Source organism: Anas platyrhynchos, chromosome 1 (assembly GCF_047663525.1).
Source record: "Anas platyrhynchos isolate ZD024472 breed Pekin duck chromosome 1, IASCAAS_PekinDuck_T2T, whole genome shotgun sequence".
Taxonomy (NCBI): domain Eukaryota; kingdom Metazoa; phylum Chordata; class Aves; order Anseriformes; family Anatidae; genus Anas; species Anas platyrhynchos.
The window spans coordinates 140,455,541-140,473,086 of NC_092587.1; the positions used below are offsets into that span (position 1 = coordinate 140,455,541).

At 51.5% G+C, this 17,546-nt stretch overlaps 1 protein-coding gene across 2 annotated transcripts in view; it reads right to left on the minus strand.

The window, feature by feature from the left end:
* The window catches only part of LONRF2 (LON peptidase N-terminal domain and ring finger 2), a 34,159-nt gene extending 18,327 nt beyond the window's left edge, over positions 1–15,832 (minus strand). The window contains exons 1-2 of one of the 2 annotated variants that reach the window (XR_003492828.3): positions 14,931–15,832; positions 426–544 (exon numbers count right to left, since the gene is read on the minus strand). Coding sequence is in view for 1 of the 2 variants with exons in the window: in XM_072030963.1 (XP_071887064.1) it covers positions 426–544; positions 14,931–15,744 (933 nt within the window). In the remaining variant the exon portion in view is untranslated. The remainder of the gene's footprint in view (positions 1–425; positions 545–14,930) is intronic. The other variant, XM_072030963.1, reaches the window with a different exon arrangement.
* Positions 15,833–17,546: the final 1,714 nt, after the last annotated feature.

The following is a 17,546-nucleotide window of genomic DNA, read 5'->3' on the forward strand; positions in this document are numbered from 1 at the left end:
ACGTATGAACGCTTAGTACCAAAAGAAAAAAGGCAAGGAAATCCTGAAATACGATCTAGGATACTCCTCAAAAAACATGGTGGCCAGGAGGCTTGCAAAGCCCGGGGCACACCACCCCAAAGGGATGGGTGATTCCCTGTCAGCGGTGACTTGTGGACCTGATTTCTGCTGCCAAGCCACAGCACAAGCTCAAACAGATCAATGAGCACCAGTACAAACAAATTCACGTCACTGGCTGCCCATCACAGAAACCCCACGCTAAGGACCTTCCACTGACTCATCCTATGAAGGGCTTCGCTTTCAGTACATTTCCAGCCCTGATAAGGCCACGATGCTCTGCCAACAACCTCAGCAGTGCCAACCCCACCACGAAGGGAAGCCCTGAGAACAAGCATCTTGTTCTCTGCAGCATGCAAGCGCCGTACCGCAGGCCAGTGGGGCTTGTTTCGGCAGAGGACGTCCGCGTCGTGGAGAGCTTGCTGGTAGTTTTTCATTGACGTACAGAGTTCTGCTCGCTGTGCTATCAGTGAACACTTGCAAGGAGCTGCAAGACAAAAAAAAAAAAAAAAGGTTACAAGAAGGTTAAAAGAAGCACTAGCATGTGTTAAACGCGGTAACCTAATTTCAGCCAAAGTAACCTAAAAAGCACAATTGCACAATCATTTATACTCCCCTGTAATGAATGGAAAAAAGGTAATTCTTTCCTAAAATATATTCCCCTCAGCTTGAAGCAACCTCTGCATTTTATCTAGCAGAACAGATTTCATAATCACACATAAGATGTCACCTGCTCCCTCCCTCACCTTGCTTACATGATGTTGAAGCAAGGGGGGGAAAAAAAGCATCACGTTTTTCTCCCTCCAGTGTAGTTTTGGTGGAAAGAAAAAACGATGTGCAGAAATCACCACTGCAGAACTTTATCTACAACAATCCCAGAAGCCATTCATTAAAAAAAATGAATGCAGCTGACGAATTTCATATGCTTGCCACCAGTTCACCTTGCCATCCTCACAGCGGGCAAACCTCCTAGTGATCAGACATTCATGAACTGTTTTCAGCTTGCACAGATTAGAAACATCTCAAGTCCTTTCCTATGATCCCTATAACACATTTTAAGGTGGAAATCTAGTTCCAGCATAAAGTTTCAGAGAAGTACAGAGAAATTGAGGCTGATCCATGTTCAGTTTGTTCATGCAAACCTGCAGACAGCATGCTCTGCCTGCTCATCAATGTCATCAACTGGGTATTAAACCACATCAGCCCCCTTGCCATCACCTCACAATGAAGCTTCACCACATGAAGCTTGGGCACACACAGAAGTGCCTACAGACATACAGTAAGCGTGTAACTGGTACTAGTGCCACTGCTCACGAGGTTCAAGCGACTCTCCAGAAGGGTTAGCTCACCACCACCCTAAAATCCCCTCCCTTCCCTGGAGATCGCACTAGCGCTCGTGCAGCAAACCAGGTCCGCGTGGTTGCGCAGTGAACCAGACCAAGGAATCAATTGACTGAAAGCTAATGCAATGAAAACAAATAAATAAAAAGGTTTAAGAGGATCACTTTCCCCTCAACTGATTCACTGTGCAGCCACACAAATGCGAGCGCCAGGACACGGGATGACAAAGAAAGCAAGCAAGCAGCAAGGACTGCTGCCTTTTCTGGCTGTCGCAGGGAGTGATGCCAGGTTTGCTAATTGCAGGGTGACAGACCAGGGCTGGTGCTGCCCCATAGACAGCAAAGGCTGCAGACTACAGCTAAAACAGCTCTATAAAAGCTCGTTCACATTGTGTTTTGTCAGCTGTTGGCTTTTTTTTCTTTTAATATTACGCATGCAGACTGCTGCAGCGATCCGCGCTTCTAGAGGATAATTCTGAAGATGACTGCAAATTGAATTAGATTGAAAACAATTAGCCTAATACCTTCAGAAGCCAGCTCTTTGCTTTCTGCCGCTCCATAGATGCTCAAATACACGATTATCCAATTTAGTTATCATTTAATAGTCTGTGTCTTCTGATTGTATTAAATCCAGATGCGTACCCCGCCTGTGTTTCCATCACTGCATCTGCTGCGTGGCATTTGTGCCAAGTGCACTGACGGGGGTAGATGGTAGGGCTCCATCAGCTAGCGTTGGGTGGGGTATTTTTTGGCACCACGGAGGGAAAGGAAGCTTTGCGAGATTATTGGGCAGGCAAACTAGTTTCCTGCTTCTGTTCACTACTGCAGTGCTGACATTTCAGCCGTGCTGACATTTCCTCATGTTTTTCGGCGGACAATTCAGAGCATTTCATGCATTCGGCAGACTCAGAGAACAGCTTCATCAGTTCTTCCGTGGGATCTTGCCTCAATTGCCAAAGTTTGTGTTTTAAACAAAAAAAAGCCACTGCAGAGCACATGGGTGTCGCAAAGGCTGCAAGTCTTGCTGAAAGCAAAGTTCACAGGCTCCCAAAACACAAAGGGAAAATACCAAAAAAAAACTAAGCCAGACCAGAAAAAGCAACGTGTACCAGGGCTCGTTCCTGCACTGACAAAGCCTCCATCAGAAAGCGTAAGGTGCGGCCCATTTTAATGAATAACTGGCCAGGAATGTTTAGCTAACTGAGCAGGAGAGAAAGGGAACGGGGGGAACAAGTTTCCAGCTTCGCTCAAGGAACAGGATTTATGAGAATACAGCATAACAGGTTTTCTAGAGGGAGGCTAGGCAGCCAGACGAGACTCAGCAGCTGGAGCGCTGCCCAGCCTCCTTCATTCAAGTTCACCCCACTCGGAGGCAAGGCGGCGATGCCCGCCGGCACGTCCCGTCACCGGCACGGGGCTAAGGGCCAGCCCGCAGACAGCCAGCACCTGGCAAGGCCTGGGGGGGTCTTCCAGCACCCATCCACTGGAGCAAGCAGGGTGGTGGCAGGGCTGGGCCACGCGTGGTCTGCAAACCACGAGCTAACAGCTATCGGAACCGTATTAGGTGATAAAAGGCACTGTGCGGCAGGAAAACTAAAACAAACAAAGAAACAACGCCACAAAAATCCAAACAAAACAATGCTGGGCTATGTGATTTGCCAAGGTTAGATGGATTGAGGCATCTTTTTCTCGATCAGCATAACCGGCATCAAGAAGAGCTGTCCCAGCTGGCTGATGCCAACTTAGCTGCAGGTAGGTGTGAAAGTGGAAAGAAAGAGCAAGGACCCCGGGTATAGCTTAAATAATGGCTTAGATTCTGCCAATCCTCTAAATTGAGTTGTTTCACTCTCTTATTTGTTGGGGGAAAAATATTAAGTCAGAGGAGGTAGATTGAGAAGGCTTGAGGACATGCAGAGTTTGTGAGCGCTGCTAGATATTGGTATACTACAAAAAGCGTCAAGTTTATTTAAAACAAAGCCACGAAGTCACACAATAACCAGTGGTTTGCTTTAAGATAATGTACCCATTCTTTCTGATGGAGGTTAAGGAATATTAAAGAATAAAAGATTTCTCCTATGAAATGACTCCGTATCTCAGGCCAAATTAAAAAGGCCAAGCGCAGAAAACGTTACTGTTTCCACAATACCAACAGATGGCATTTCCTGAATCAAAGTCTTCTGGGAGCCTGCAGCTGCACAGCAAAATTTATGTTCTTGTCAGCATCGTGTATCCACCGCTGAGGCTCCCAGGATCTGTGGCTCCGGGCAGCCAGGACACAGTCTTCCTAGGAGCCACAGGTCCTGGGAACCTTCTCAAGTGGCATCCTCCTTCCCAGCCTTTATCCTACAGCATGAGATGATGCCTGAGCACCACCCAGCACCGAGGGGCTCGGTGGCTCTGCGCATCCTGGACCCGCTTTGGGACAGCCAAATATTACCAGCACAGAGCGTGCTTGCCAGCTTGTTCAAACACACGCAATAGCCAGCTCAGATTTTCCAAAAACGTTAGCTTTCTACCCCTCTTTGTGAATTCAGCCTCAGCTCCGCTCACACCACCTTTGCACTCATTTGCAGATGTCTGCTAGATTGCGCTTCTACTTACGCAGCAGCTAACACCCAAAATTACTTTTCCAGATATGCTCACGCCTTCGTGTTTTAAAAATACTACACTGGTTGAGTTCAGGAGTCTGGCATTGAAGAACATCGCTCCCCAAAACCTCCGTGTGCTAAAAAGAAAGCAAGAGCAATTAAGAGTTCTCCAAACAGGACGTGGATGATAAGAGGTTTTCTGCAATAAACTGCTCCTGAGATTTCTTCCTCATTTTGGGAATGCAACACAGAAAAAAAATATATATATAGTTGAAAGTTGCTACAACTCCCTAATCTTTCTTATCTGACATTTCTTCCTAGAAGAGTGTTTCATTCAAATCTACTTCAGTCCTAAGCATGTTTCCTAAGCACATGAGCAAAACTGAAAAAGTGTCATTACAAAAACCTCTGAGTTTCTCTAGCAAGAGTCAACCCGTACAGGACTTTATGGGAAAAGCTTTCCCACATTTTACCGTAACTCCAACCACTGGAGAGAGGAAGAAATTTGCCTTGCTCTCGTGTTACGCGTTCACTTCAGAACAATTTGGTAGCGAAAGCTTTTTCATAAGCTTTAAAAATAATACAGAACATCTATTTTCATTTCAATTCCAAATTAGTAGTATGTATTAATTAACTGAGTAACAATTTCGTTTTTCTCCTCCAGACTTCATGCAAGCATGAGTCTGCTCAAAAAACCCAAAACAGCGTGTGGGGGTGTGTTGTCTGGTTGGGGAACAAAGGCAGGAGCACACTTGATGAGATAATTAACAGAAGCAGCAAAGACACTCGGGGCATTCAAATAAAACTTCAGTCTACAACAAAGATGAAAAACAAGTTCAGCTCCCCAGAAATGAAGAGGGATGACGAGCATGATGCAATCAGCAAACCCACGGTTTCTCACTTATCAGCCCACATTAAATGGATTACATAAAGGCTTTCTGAACCTCATGGCTTTTCCTCCTTGCATTTTTATTACTGTCAGTCTTCTAGCACGTGGAAGCAAACTCAGACCCTGGAGAAAGCACGCAAGAAGTTGTAACAGAGGGAGAATGCAGAGGTGGGAGCTCCCTTCTCCACCAGCTCGTTCTTGCAGCCAGGCACACTTCAGCTGGTTTGGAAGTGGGCACTTGCTAACAGCACCGTGCAGGCACACAGCTGATGGCCTGGACAGGCATGGGGGCTTCAGCAGTGTCCCTTTATAAAGGGCACAAGTTACCGTGTGCAGTTTTGGGTGACAAAATACAAGATGGACATAAAAATACTCGAGAGTGTCCAAAGGAGGGCTATGAAGATGGTGAAGGGTCTGGAGGGGAAGAGGTATGAGGAGCAGTGAGGTCCCTTGGTTTGCTCAGCCCCGAGCAGAGCAGGCTGAGGGGAGGCCTCATGGCGGCCTGCAGCTCCCTCACGAGGGGAGCGGAGGGGCAGGCGCTGAGCTCTGCTCTCTGGGGACAGCGACAGGACCCGAGGGGACGGCATGGAGCTGGGACAGGGGAGGGTCAGGCTGGGGGTTAGGGAAAGGGTCTGCACCCAGAGGGTGGTCGGGCACTGGGACAGGCTGCCCAGGGCAGTGGGCACAGCACCGAGCCTGACGGAGTTCAAGAAGCATTTGGACAGCACTCTCAGACACGGCGTCTGGTTTTTGGGTGGTCCTGTGTGGAGCCAGGAGTTGGGCTCAGTGGCCCTTGCGGGTCCCTTCCAACTTGGAATATCCTATGATTAAAGAAAAAGCTGAGTCCAAACATGACAGCTATCAGTAGTTCCTATGCAGCCAGAATACGACCCTGTATAGGATCAGATAAAGTGACCCCAGGCCCTCCCCAGCCCTAACTCAGATCTATCTCCAAGATTATACAACTCGGCAGACTAAGACCATTCCCTTCCATGAGCTTTCTGTCGTGCAGAAGCAGCACGCTACCTCACAGCACGATTGTGCCACAAACACCTATTCCCACCACACAAGCAATGCTGCCAGACGGTCAGCAAATGAGTTTACAAGCTGCAAGACTGCTGCGAGAAGCGGAGGCATGGGTACTGTGCTCCTCCACTCACAGCAGGTGCCACACAGCTGCTCTAGCACTGGGTTTACCTGTCACAAGCAGCCTTCTTCCACATTCACACTGCCCAGAGCTTGCATAATAAAAATACATAACCTCTTCCTTCAGGTTCTGCCTGTCATACAGTTCTATTTTTTAATCTTCCTACAGATATCAAGTTATTTGCCTTCATAGCTGTAAGGCATATGACTAACACTGTTTGAGAAGGTAACTACCTGCAGTGAATGGAGGTGTGCATTACACATTTCCAAATGCCACTCCAAACCAAAATCTTCCTCTTCACCTACACAGGGACTAGAAAACATGACATATGAGGAGGGGCTGAGAGAACTGGGGCTGTTTAGTCTGGAGAAAAGGCTGAATGTAGATCTCATCGCTCTCTACAGCTACCTGAACGGAGGTTGCAGTGAGGACAGTGTCACCTTCTCAAGGGACAAGTGATAGAATGTAAGGAAATGGTCTCAAGCTGCACCAGGGGAGGTTTAGACTGGATATTAAGATAAATTTCTTCACAGAGAGGGTTGTCAGGCACTGGAGCAGGTTGTCCTGGGAAGTGGTGGAGACATCATCCCTGGAGGCATTAAAGAGAGGTACATGGCACTAAGGAACATGGTCCTGTGGTGGAACTCAAGAGGTCAGGCTGATGGCTGGACTTGGTGATCTTGAAGGTCTTTTCCAACCCGGATGATTTCATGATTCTGTTGTACACTTGGAGTGCCTGAATTACAGCCACTACTTCACCAGCAGCATTGAAGCTACAACCCTGTCCCTTTCCTCACAAAAATACAGGAAGCATCCACACACTTTCTTCCTTGCCCTGGAGCATGCTTACCTAGATAGCTTCTGGTTTGGGGGAATGGGAGACATGAAGACACTCCCTTGTATTATCACTTTGACTGAAGAGCATGGGTGACAGATCAGCTAGGCTATTCTGAAGAACATATAAATTTTAGACTGAATTAACTTTTCTCTGGACCTCGGTTCTTTGTCTTCTGCTGTTGAGAACACCCTCCAGAAAAAGAAAGGCCCAGACATAAGAACATAGATTTTTTTATATGCTTGACAAAATGCTTCGGATTCCCAGTGGTTTTATTTCGGGCTCAGTGAGTAAGTTCTCAACAAGGAAGCTCTGTATATTATTTAAAGCTGGACTGTCATCACCACTCAGCACAGCTAATCACTCCTCCCCTCATTACTCAAGAGAAACACTGGAAGAGAAGCTGTAAGCTGCCTGGAAGAAGTGCTGCCATAAAGAAGGTACAGCTAACTTCATGCCCAGACTTTCAGATTGTCCCTCTAGCTTAATGAAGCAGAAGCATGTCAGACCAATTACATTAACCTACGGCTTCGTTTGCATTCCCACAAGCATAAAGCCAAGGAGAACCTTGCGTACAAACTGACTGCAGTGGTGAATTTCAGGGTACAGCACAAGTCCTCAATTCAAGAAAGTCCCGGCATACAGCTAAATTAACAGATTACATTATCCACACCTCCTATCAAAATCCTAATCCTTCCACATTTTTGCTAGATGGGCTCCACTCTTTCCCACTTTTGATTGCTTGAATCAATACCTTCTCGCCGCAGTTTCCACTCTACCCTTTGGACATTTGAGCACTGCCTCAGGTGACGTACCCCAACTCCATCTGTGGCTGCTTGGCATTAGTATAATAAAACTACTGAGCACACAAATGTGACTCATTTTCAATGTTTGCTAGCTCTCACAGCATTCAGTTTGGGGTTCAGGTAAGGTTTCCTAACAAAGCCCTTTCTTGGAGAGGATAGCAGCCTCAGAACTGAAGTACCCTCTCAAATAGCAGGTACAAAACAGGATGATAGCAGATTAAAGTAGAAATACAACAAGCAAACATAACACAACACAAACCCAAGAGGTCAAACCCTTAACCGATCTTCAAAACACTCTAGTGAGTGGCCAAACACCCCATACAAATGGGCAGCTGCGCGAGGTGCACACGAGCCCGTGATTGCAAAGAGACTCCAGACACTCCTTGTGCCTCTCTGCCAAGCGAGGCCAGACAATTACGTCTGCCACGATCACAGAGAGCAAGATCGATTTACAGCGAGATATGCTGTCATAACAGGACCTCACAGGTGATTACCTAGCTGCCCTTTTAGCCACCATCAGTGTAAAAACTGCATTTCTACCAGCTGCTTTTCGAGTCTCTGTAACCGTCTCTTTGTCCAGTTAAAGCTTATTTCAGCCGAGAATTGCTGATGCTCTGCAAGTTGCAAAAAGGACCTTCTCGTTTCTCAGTTACTACCCCGCTGCTTTTGTCCTCAGAGCAGATCATATAACACACCTGTATAAGAGAAGAGGAGTGGTGAAGTATCCTACTCATTTCCAGATTAGGAAGCCCAAGTCAGTTCCATACACGTCTTCTTCCACAAGCAAAAGACACCTTTATTTTGAACAGTAAAAGGAAAAGAGAATATGCTGCTTGAAGAGACTTGAGCAACCCTAGAGAGTGAATGTATACATGTGAGAAAGTTTCAAGAATTTCGGAGGCAGTTCAATTATGTATGAGAAATTACATCTAGATAACATACACAGGGGGCAGGAGGGGAAAAGCTATCCTGAGTAGTACAATAGGTTACACAAGCAACATTAACTACTTAAAAAATAAACCTCAAAAACTGTCTAGGGTACTGCACCATGCCTCCTTCCCTTGGTGACCACCACGGACGTGCTCCTGTTCACCATGCCAGCTCTCACATTGCCCCTGGTCCTGCAAAGCCCCTGCCTTCTGCAGGCCCTCTGCAAGCAGACAGCGCTGTCAGAGATCCAGCAATGGGATCTAAGCTTTAAGCTGTGAGCTCTTTGCAAATCAAGGGTAACATGAGCTGCTGCTCCCAAGCACTTCACACATTTCCAGCAGTGTCATACATGAAGCATTCACTACTATTTTTCAAGCACTACCTCAGTTTAAAAAAAAAAAAGAGAGAGGGGAGGGGAGCCTGCAAAATATTTTCAGCTTCAAAATAACATCCACCCTATTCAACAATTTCCAGGTAATCTCAGTGTCTACTTTTCCACATTTTTGTGCCCATGTAAAACAGAAAAAACAGGTTTGGGGGACACACTTAATTTAAGCAGATTTTACAAAAGGATGGTAGAGGTTTTTTTTTAGCACGGATCCTCCAAGAAGAAAGCATCTACTATCTTTTGCAGCATGTAATTTCAGAAAGACTACCTCTCATTCTTCATTTTGAAGACATCCTTCCCTTCAGTAGCTATAAAATTAGATATTCTTTTGATAAATTATTAAAACGCCTGAACTATTTGCCATTCCAAGAGTCATGACAGTCATCTTCCAGCTCCCCCACTTTGTGTTTGTTTCTTTTATGTAATGGCTGGTAGAAAGTCGAGAGGCTTATTTCTTTACCACTGGAAATCAGCAGTGTTCCCAAGACACTGTGAGGAAGGAAGATTTGGTCAACCTATTTTTTAACTACATCTGAGAGACAGCTGACCTTATCCTTGATAGCAGCCTTCTAGAAATAGTGCAGCGACAAGAAAAGACTATTAAAGCACAGTAACACACAACTCAAATATATGGTCTGCGAATGATCTCTAGCTGTTTTCTTTGAACAATGAATGCTTCTTCAGTGCAAGTACATCACTAAGGAGCACAGGTCTTAAGAAAGCAGTGACGGAATTAATAGAACATGTCCTATCGCATCGGTCATCTTTTTAAAAGATTTTTAGTGCGGCCTTCTACAAACACTTCAGCAGCTTCCCCTGGCAGAGAGGAGACTCTGTAGTTTCTTTGCCTCTTCTCGCTCACAACCAAGACAGCAAATCCTTCACCCACCCCTCCTGCAATGTGGCAGCACCAGGAAGCTGCCCTGGACCACGGAAAGGAGGCTGCACCATCTCTTTTCCACCCCTATCTGAAAAAACAAAACAAAACAAAACAAAACAAAAAAAAAACACACACACTTCAGAAGCAGGCTTAGAAGGCAAACACCCCAGCAAATCATTTCTGGAACACGACAACACACTTGCCCAAAGCCTTCTTACTCATCGCTGTAATCACTCAGCCCAGCTCCAGGAATGCTCTGCTCTCGGCTCACCCACGCCGTGCTCCCCGTGAAGCAGTATTCCCCCACAACTCCGCTTTTATCCAGCAGGAAAACCCAAGGCAGCTGTTCTTGAATCAACTTGCACCGGAGCGTCGCTTAAAATAAGAGAGCCTGTAGCTGTAGCAGGTTGAGAGCCAGTATAGGAGGTCAAGAGGTGCAGCAAGACACGCTTATTTTTCAATTTACAGCACAGATGCTTTTACCTCCTCCCTCCCATTTAACAGTTACTGATGTAAAACCATTGCCAGCCTGATAAATCAGACCAACCTGGGGGCACAGATGTGAGCTCTGTTAACAGACCCTGCCCCTGGCTTGCAAAGGGGCAACCTGACACTGGCCCAGCACGCTGGAAGAGACACACTCTTCTACAGCGAGCAAAGTTTGGGCTCCAAAGCCTGTGCTTTGTTAACCTATTTTAAGTCTCAAAGCCAGTGACAGTGAAAATGCATCCTCTGTACTGATGTGGAACTATAGGGAGGAGGGATGGAAAACCAAAAATACCTCTGACTTGCCCATGTACCTACACCAGCAGCATAGCACAACTGATCTCGTATGCAAAGACATTGTCGTGAACAGCTGCACGTACAGACCAGAGGAGATGCGATGGGACAAGGCCAGGTCACTTTGCGGATGCTCTACCCCGATGTCCCCATGGAGGTGAAGCACAGCAGGGTTGGGGAGTGGGCACTGGCGCTGAGCAGCTGTCCGAAAAGGCTGTATCTGCTGGAGAGCAGGCACGGTTTGGCTCGGGACGTCGTCCTCACATGCCTGGTTCTCCCTTTATGGCTCTTTTCTGCTGCCTCCCAGCCTGTCGTTCCCCCCCCGTAATTGAATTCTTACCAAGGGAGAATTCAGCAGGCGCTAGATAAATTTCCATGAATGGCTTTACCACAAAACAAATTAGTGCTGAGTGGCCACATGAAGTTTCCTTGTGTATCGGGCCAATTTCTGGTGAACCTCCACTGGGATGAGGAGAAGGGCGAAACGTCTCTCCGCTGAGGTTCAGCCCAGAGAGGCAGCGCCTCCTCCACCCACCGAAGCCCAGGAAAGCACCCACAGTTTGTTTCTCGCCGTGTCCTACAGCTTGGGGACAGCACACTGCCCTCCACCCCTGGAGATACGAAGGTGGACTCCCTGGGGGGATTAAAAATGAAAGTGCTGGGCAGTCTGAGCATCTGTGTGCACCGGAGATCCCCCCAGGAGAATCCCGGCTCTGCTGAAGCTGGTGCAGGAGGCTGGAGCCGCCACAGGCTCCGAGCAGGCGTTTTCAGGCTTATTTACAGGAAAGGCATGGGATGCTAATAGGCTGCCTCAGTAGGAAGAAAGGCGCAGAGGATCGGCAGCTGAAGGAATGAGTCACCGCTACCCAAATCCCCTTACGGTCTCTCTGTTTGTTTGCTTACTAGCATGCTCTCACCCTGAGAAGAACGCGGCCTCCTTCAGATCTGTGCTGAGTCTAATTTTAAAGCCAGCAGACTAGCACAAAATGTGCAACGAGCTCCCGCCTGGCCTGCACGAGACGGCCCATTTCTTGGTAGATACCGCTCCCCGAGATCGAGCCGCCTCGCCGCCTCCCTCCTCCAGCCAGCCCTGTAAAAGGTGCACCCGTTACCTGGGAAAAGCCCCGTTCCTTATCTCCCCATTAAGCAACAGCCACCTGCTACCTCAAACCGGGATTCGCTTCCTACAGGAACAAAAACCATGCGCTCAAAAGCGCATCCTTGAAGTACCTGTTAATTTGCCATCAAGATCTAGCCTCCCTCCACTTGAAGCGTCTGTAGGCTTGCATACCCACAAAACAGACATACTGTCCCCAGACACAGCCCTGTGTAAGCCCATAGAGTCAGAGGACAAGGGAGAAGAGGAGGGTGGCAGGGAGGAAACCCAGCTCTGGTACCCCTGCCTCATTTCCCTGGGGAGCAGCCAGCACGCCGGGCAGTGCCCAAGCAGCAGCGCTCGCTACATGGCACGGAGCTTGGCACCAGGGCGATCCAGCTGGAAACCAATGCTTCCTTTCAAGTGGCCTGACACGTGCTTGCTTTGAAGGAGCGGTAATTAGATACCTGGCAATAAGCAGAGATCTACTCCGAGGGCTGCGGCAGGGGAAAAGCCAGCGACTTTGTTTAAAGTGGTGGAAGCGACCAAGCTGTGGGCTCCTCAAGGGGAATGGAAGGATCAACTCCTAAAGCCATTTTTCTCAACAACAACAACCCCACACCTAAACCCACAGCATAATCCACCAGAACAAAGACAGAAGCAGCGGGGACACCGAATCTGACAGCTGGGGACAGAAAATGAACACAAGCCATCTCCACTGGGAAAAGGCAACAGACAACCTGAAGGCCGCGGCCATCTTCTCAGACCTGCAACTAGGAGCAGATATGCCAGATGTGGACAGAAAGAAGCGAAGCCCACCCCAAGCAGCCTTTTACAGCCCAGCCTGCTCACAGCAGGCTTGGGGGACCTCAAGAGTTGGTGTGCAGACCAGAAGGCACGAGGCCACAACCAGAACGACAGAGCCAACTGCGATGTGGAAAGCTCGCTTTGAGACGACAGCTGCTGTCACACCAAGCCCCGTGCAAGGGGCAGAGCAAGGAAACATGAGTAAAAATCCCTCTGAACCTCACATCAGGAGGCCTGGAGTCCTCCTAACTTTGTACGGCGATCGTACAACCCACACAGCCGTGTGCCTTTCAGTCTCAGCTCCACTTTTGGAAAAGCAACCAAGACACCCACTGCTAGGACTCCCGGCAGCAATGCCCGCAGGTGGAGAAGGCCTGAAATAGAGCCGGGCTGACAGCAGCGTGGCCTGTGAGGAACCACAGCGGGTACACCTGGGACATGAGGGAAGGTCATGGCCTGGGGGCACCTGCCCTTCGGCTGTGGGGACTTGAATCTGCTCCTGGGAAGCCACCTCACGGCAGCCTCCACTTTTAGGGTTTCAAAAGCTAGCAAGACGCCCACCATCATTCTCAATCATCATTTAACAACAACAAAAAAAAACACATATGAAGCAGCTTCAGCCTCGCTTATGCAGCAGCCAGGGCTGGGGACACGTGCTGCAGGGACAGCACACACAGACCCCGGCCCCACGCTGCGTCCTCCCCGCACGTGCCCTCCAGCTGCACCTCCCTCTCCCCGTGCCACTAACAACTCTCTGAAATCCACATCAGCCTCTCGCTTCACCCACAAGATGCAGTTTTCCCCAGCAGCAGGGCCAGAACCCAATTACTTTTTATTTTTTTATTTTATTTTTTTTTAAGAGACTGCCGTGGTGAAAACTCACTGCATCCAACGGTGACCTACATCAAGCCTCTCCCCTCCCTCCGCTTCACCTTCCTCCCCGGGCTCTCTGTCCTGCCCTACTTTAACAGAGATTACTTCAGCTAAACCGTGTAATAGTTTTACGGAGAGCGGGCGAGGAGCGCGCGGCACTCGCCACATCTGACGGCAGAAGTGGAAAAAACAGCACAGCCACCGACCAGCTCCGGCGGCCAGCCCCAGCTGTGGGGTGGTGGCCTGCCGTAATGCACACAGCACTTGCCGTGGCAAAAATAAAAATAAATGAAGCTGTGCCAAGGCGTAACGGTGTGCTTCTCTCCACGGCGTGTTTGTTTCTCTCTGTAGCACGTTTCTCTCCACCCGCTGAACAATGGGGAAGATCCCGGCCCTTTGTCCCTGGGTGACAACACCAGGAGCGAGGGAAGCAGTTTTGCTGAAAGGAAGGAAGGAGCTCTCCCACCACCAGGGAAAAGCACCATTGCCTTCTCGTTTCATTCGTCTCCAGGTGAAGAGATCCGCCCGTGGGATTTCATCTCCGTTAGCACGGCGGAGCCTCACTCTCCCCCTCCTCCCCAGCTGAAGCAGACAGATGCCCACGACGGGCAGCCTGGGAGATCCTGAGGGGTTTGCTGAGATCCCAGGGGGGCTCGCCAAGATCCCAGGCGGTTTTGTCAAGATCCCTGCTGCCCCCAGCCCCATTCCTCCTCATGCATTTTACACACTGCTCACGCCGTGCCGCCCCCCGCCGCGTTCGAGGCGAGCAGGCAGGGCGCACGCACACACACCAGCACTACTACCAGGCTACAACCCTGTGAGCAGAGACCCAAAGCAACCCGGCTTGGGCAAACGGGGGCTGCCACACGTCTGGGTGAGTGGGACACAGCATTTTTCTCCACACCCTGACTCTTTGGAGAGCGCCCTGCATGCAGAACTACGGTGTGCACATTTGTCCGAGGCGGTTACGCTCAGGACACAAGAAGCTGGTGCCTACGGGTTGAAAGATGAATTTTTCTTGCCACAGCATAAGATAGGGAGATTTATGTCCAAGCCTGGACACCTACTGATGTTTTAGTGCTTCCGACAGACGCTGCTTGCTGAGAGCACGGCCGCGAGCGAGCGGCTGAGCGCTCGGGCACCAGCTCCTCGCACGAGGCCGTGGCGGAGCCCAGCACCCTGCACCCTCCATCCAGGAGACCCAATTTCCCCAGGACCACGGCGGGAGGGCTTTCTAGAAGCGCTGCACCATGAGTCATCAGCTGCGGGCGGCTGAGCGCGAGGCACCTTCCCCAGCGAGCACCGCCACCGAAATAACAGCAGCGGCACAGAAATAGCAGCGCCCTGACCGGCTGCTGGGGTGGGTGGGTGGGAAGAGGGGAGAAGGGGAGGGGGGGGGACATTTTAATTCCCCAAAACTTATTGCCCAAACTTCTCCGCTTCCCCAGCCCTCCCCTACTTTTTGCTTTGGGGAAGGGGGGGTGGGATAAAAAGGAGCCTGGCCGGCGGCTCACCCATCTCCAGCGCCTCGTTGTACTTCTCCAGGGCGGCCGGCAGCTCCTGGCGCTCCCGCAGCGCGTCGCCCTCGGCTCGCAGCCGCCGGGCCCGGCTCTCGGCGGCGAACCACTTCTGCAGGAGGTTGCCCAGCACCACGTTGACCCGCGGCCGGGCGGCTGGGGTCGGCGGGGAGGAGGAGGAGGAGGTGGAAGAGGAGGAGGATGAGGATGAGGAGGAGGAAGGCTCGGCGGGGCGGCGCGGGCGGTGGCAGCGGCCGCAGTCCCCGGGCTCGGCGCAGCGGCGGCAGTGGGTGTGCCCGCAGTGCAGGGTCACCGGCTCGCACAGCAGCCGCCGGCACAGCGGGCAGGCGAACAGCTCGGGCGGCCGGCAGCAGGCAGGGTCGCCCAGCCCTTCTCCTTCACCACCGTTTCCACCTCCACCTCCACGCCAGGGCGGCAGGCGCAGCTCCTTGTCGCGGATGCTGAGCGCGAAGCTCTCGGCCAGCTCCCGCAGCTCGTCGGGCCGCAGCCGCGCCAGCCGCGCCGCCGCCCCGTAGGCGTCCAGCGCCTCGGCCATGCGGCCGGCCCGGGCCAGCGCATCGGCACGCCGCAGGCACAGCCCCCGCTCGGGCTGCGGCAGCTCGGCCAGCTCCGAGCCGTAGATCTCGGCCGCCAGCTCGAAGTTGCCGCCGCGGAAGGCCTCCTCGGCCACCTGCAGCATCTCCGAGCACGGCCCCGCCGCCGCCGCCGCCGCTGCTGCCGCTGCCATCGCCCCGCTGCCGCTGCCGCTCCCGGCCGGGGGCAGCGCGCAGGGCCCCGGGCCCAGCTCCATGCCCCCCCCGGCCGCCCCTACTCCATGCCGGGCCCGCCGCCGCCGACTCCTCCGGCTCCTTCCTGGGAGGGGACGGCGACGGGAAGGGAAGGCGGAGCGGGCCGGGGGCGGGACGCGGCGCTGCAGCACGGGGGGGGGGGGGGGGCGGCGAGCCCCGCTCCGCCTCCCCCCCCCTGCACCGCCCCCGGCTTATGCAAGGGCCGCCCGGTTGTGTAAGGAGCCCCCGGGCCTGCCCACGGCAGCACCGTGACCGCCCCGGTTCCTCGTCCCCCACCGAGCTCCCTCAGCCCTGAGTTTTGTTTTTTTTTTTTGGGGGGGGGCATTGCTGAGGGGTGTCCCCCCCCCCCCAGCCCCTGTGCTTCCCAAGAAATCCGAGCACGTGTTCTCTTTTTAATAAAAAAAAATAAAATCCTAATAAAAGAATCCCCAAATATATAAATAAATAGATAAATAAATTCATATTTTTTTTTCTTTCCTGTAAGCGGCAGCGCTGCCACGGCTCAGCTTGGTGTCTGCGCGCCGTGCTGAGCGCTGGCTCGCGCCCCGGCAGCGGCAGCAGCGAGGGAAAGATAAATGCAGCTGGAAGTTAGTTAAATCAGGCGTGAGTCAGAAAGGAATCCGACTTGCTCCGCAGGAATAACAGGAGTAAAAGAAAAAAAAAATAAAAAAGTAGGCAACGTTTATTTTAGACGCAGCTGTAAACAAAGCGTCTGGAGGAAGCGGGAGGCTGACAGCCCGGCGAGGTGGTGCCGGTCTCCAGTCATTTTTTGGGATGCAGCCGGGCTGGGCAGGCTGTGGTGGACTTTGCCTCTGTCCTGCAAGGCCTTAAGGCCGCTGGTGAGGGCCTGTCAGCCCATCAGCACGCCCCACTGCAGGCGATGCCCACCGGTGGTTTTGGCCTGCCTGCAGCTCTGCTGCGTCCCCAACGTGCCCGTTCTGCACTACGAATGCTTCTGACACTGGTTCTTTGAGCAACACTCACTGGTCCGACACTTGCATCACCTCTGGGGCTTGAGGTTTCCATCCAAAGTCACTGTTCATCATTCCCTTTCTCAACATCTTCACTTGACGTCTTTGCCCCTTGAGCCACCCACCGGTTCCCGGGACCCTGAGGAGGAGCAGCAGCATTTTTGCAGATGGCCCCACCCGGCTCTTACGAGGAGCCTCCCCACAGCCCTCCTGCGAAAGGAGGCACCGGGCCAGCGCGTCCTGCCATGCTGCTTCTCCCCACGTGTCTCGGCACCGCTCCCCGACAGCCCTTCGCCATCCCTCACGGTCGAACGGTGCCGGTCAGGCAGGGGATGTCCCGCTGTGCATCTGCCACCTCACACCAGGGTGGCCGCGGCCCTTTCCTCATCAGCACCTTCCACGCAGGGAGGCCGCGGCTTTATTTAGCGCCGCGATCGATGGCCTCGTGGCGTGCAGCCTCTGGGTTTTTTGAAGGCATCTGCTGGCGAGTGAACAAAATTACCTCGCTGGTTCAGCGTGGCAGCTTTCTCTCCTCACCCCTCCCCGCTACAGAACTGCTTGCCACGGGGCTGTGAGCATGCCTGCTTCTCTCTTGTCCTTGATGCCTGTTTCAGGGGCCACGCTGTCTTCTGTGGGTCTTTCTGCTCCAGAACATGACATGGCTCCAGGTGTTAATACTTTGCAGGTAGGAATGATTTCCTAAAAAACAGTGAGAAACGGAGAGCAAGAAACTAAAGCAAAATGATTGATGGTCTGTGATTTAAAAGCTCATGCTTCTCACCGAGACTATTGGTCGTATGCCCAGGTTATTCAGCCGAGGTCAGGAAACGTGA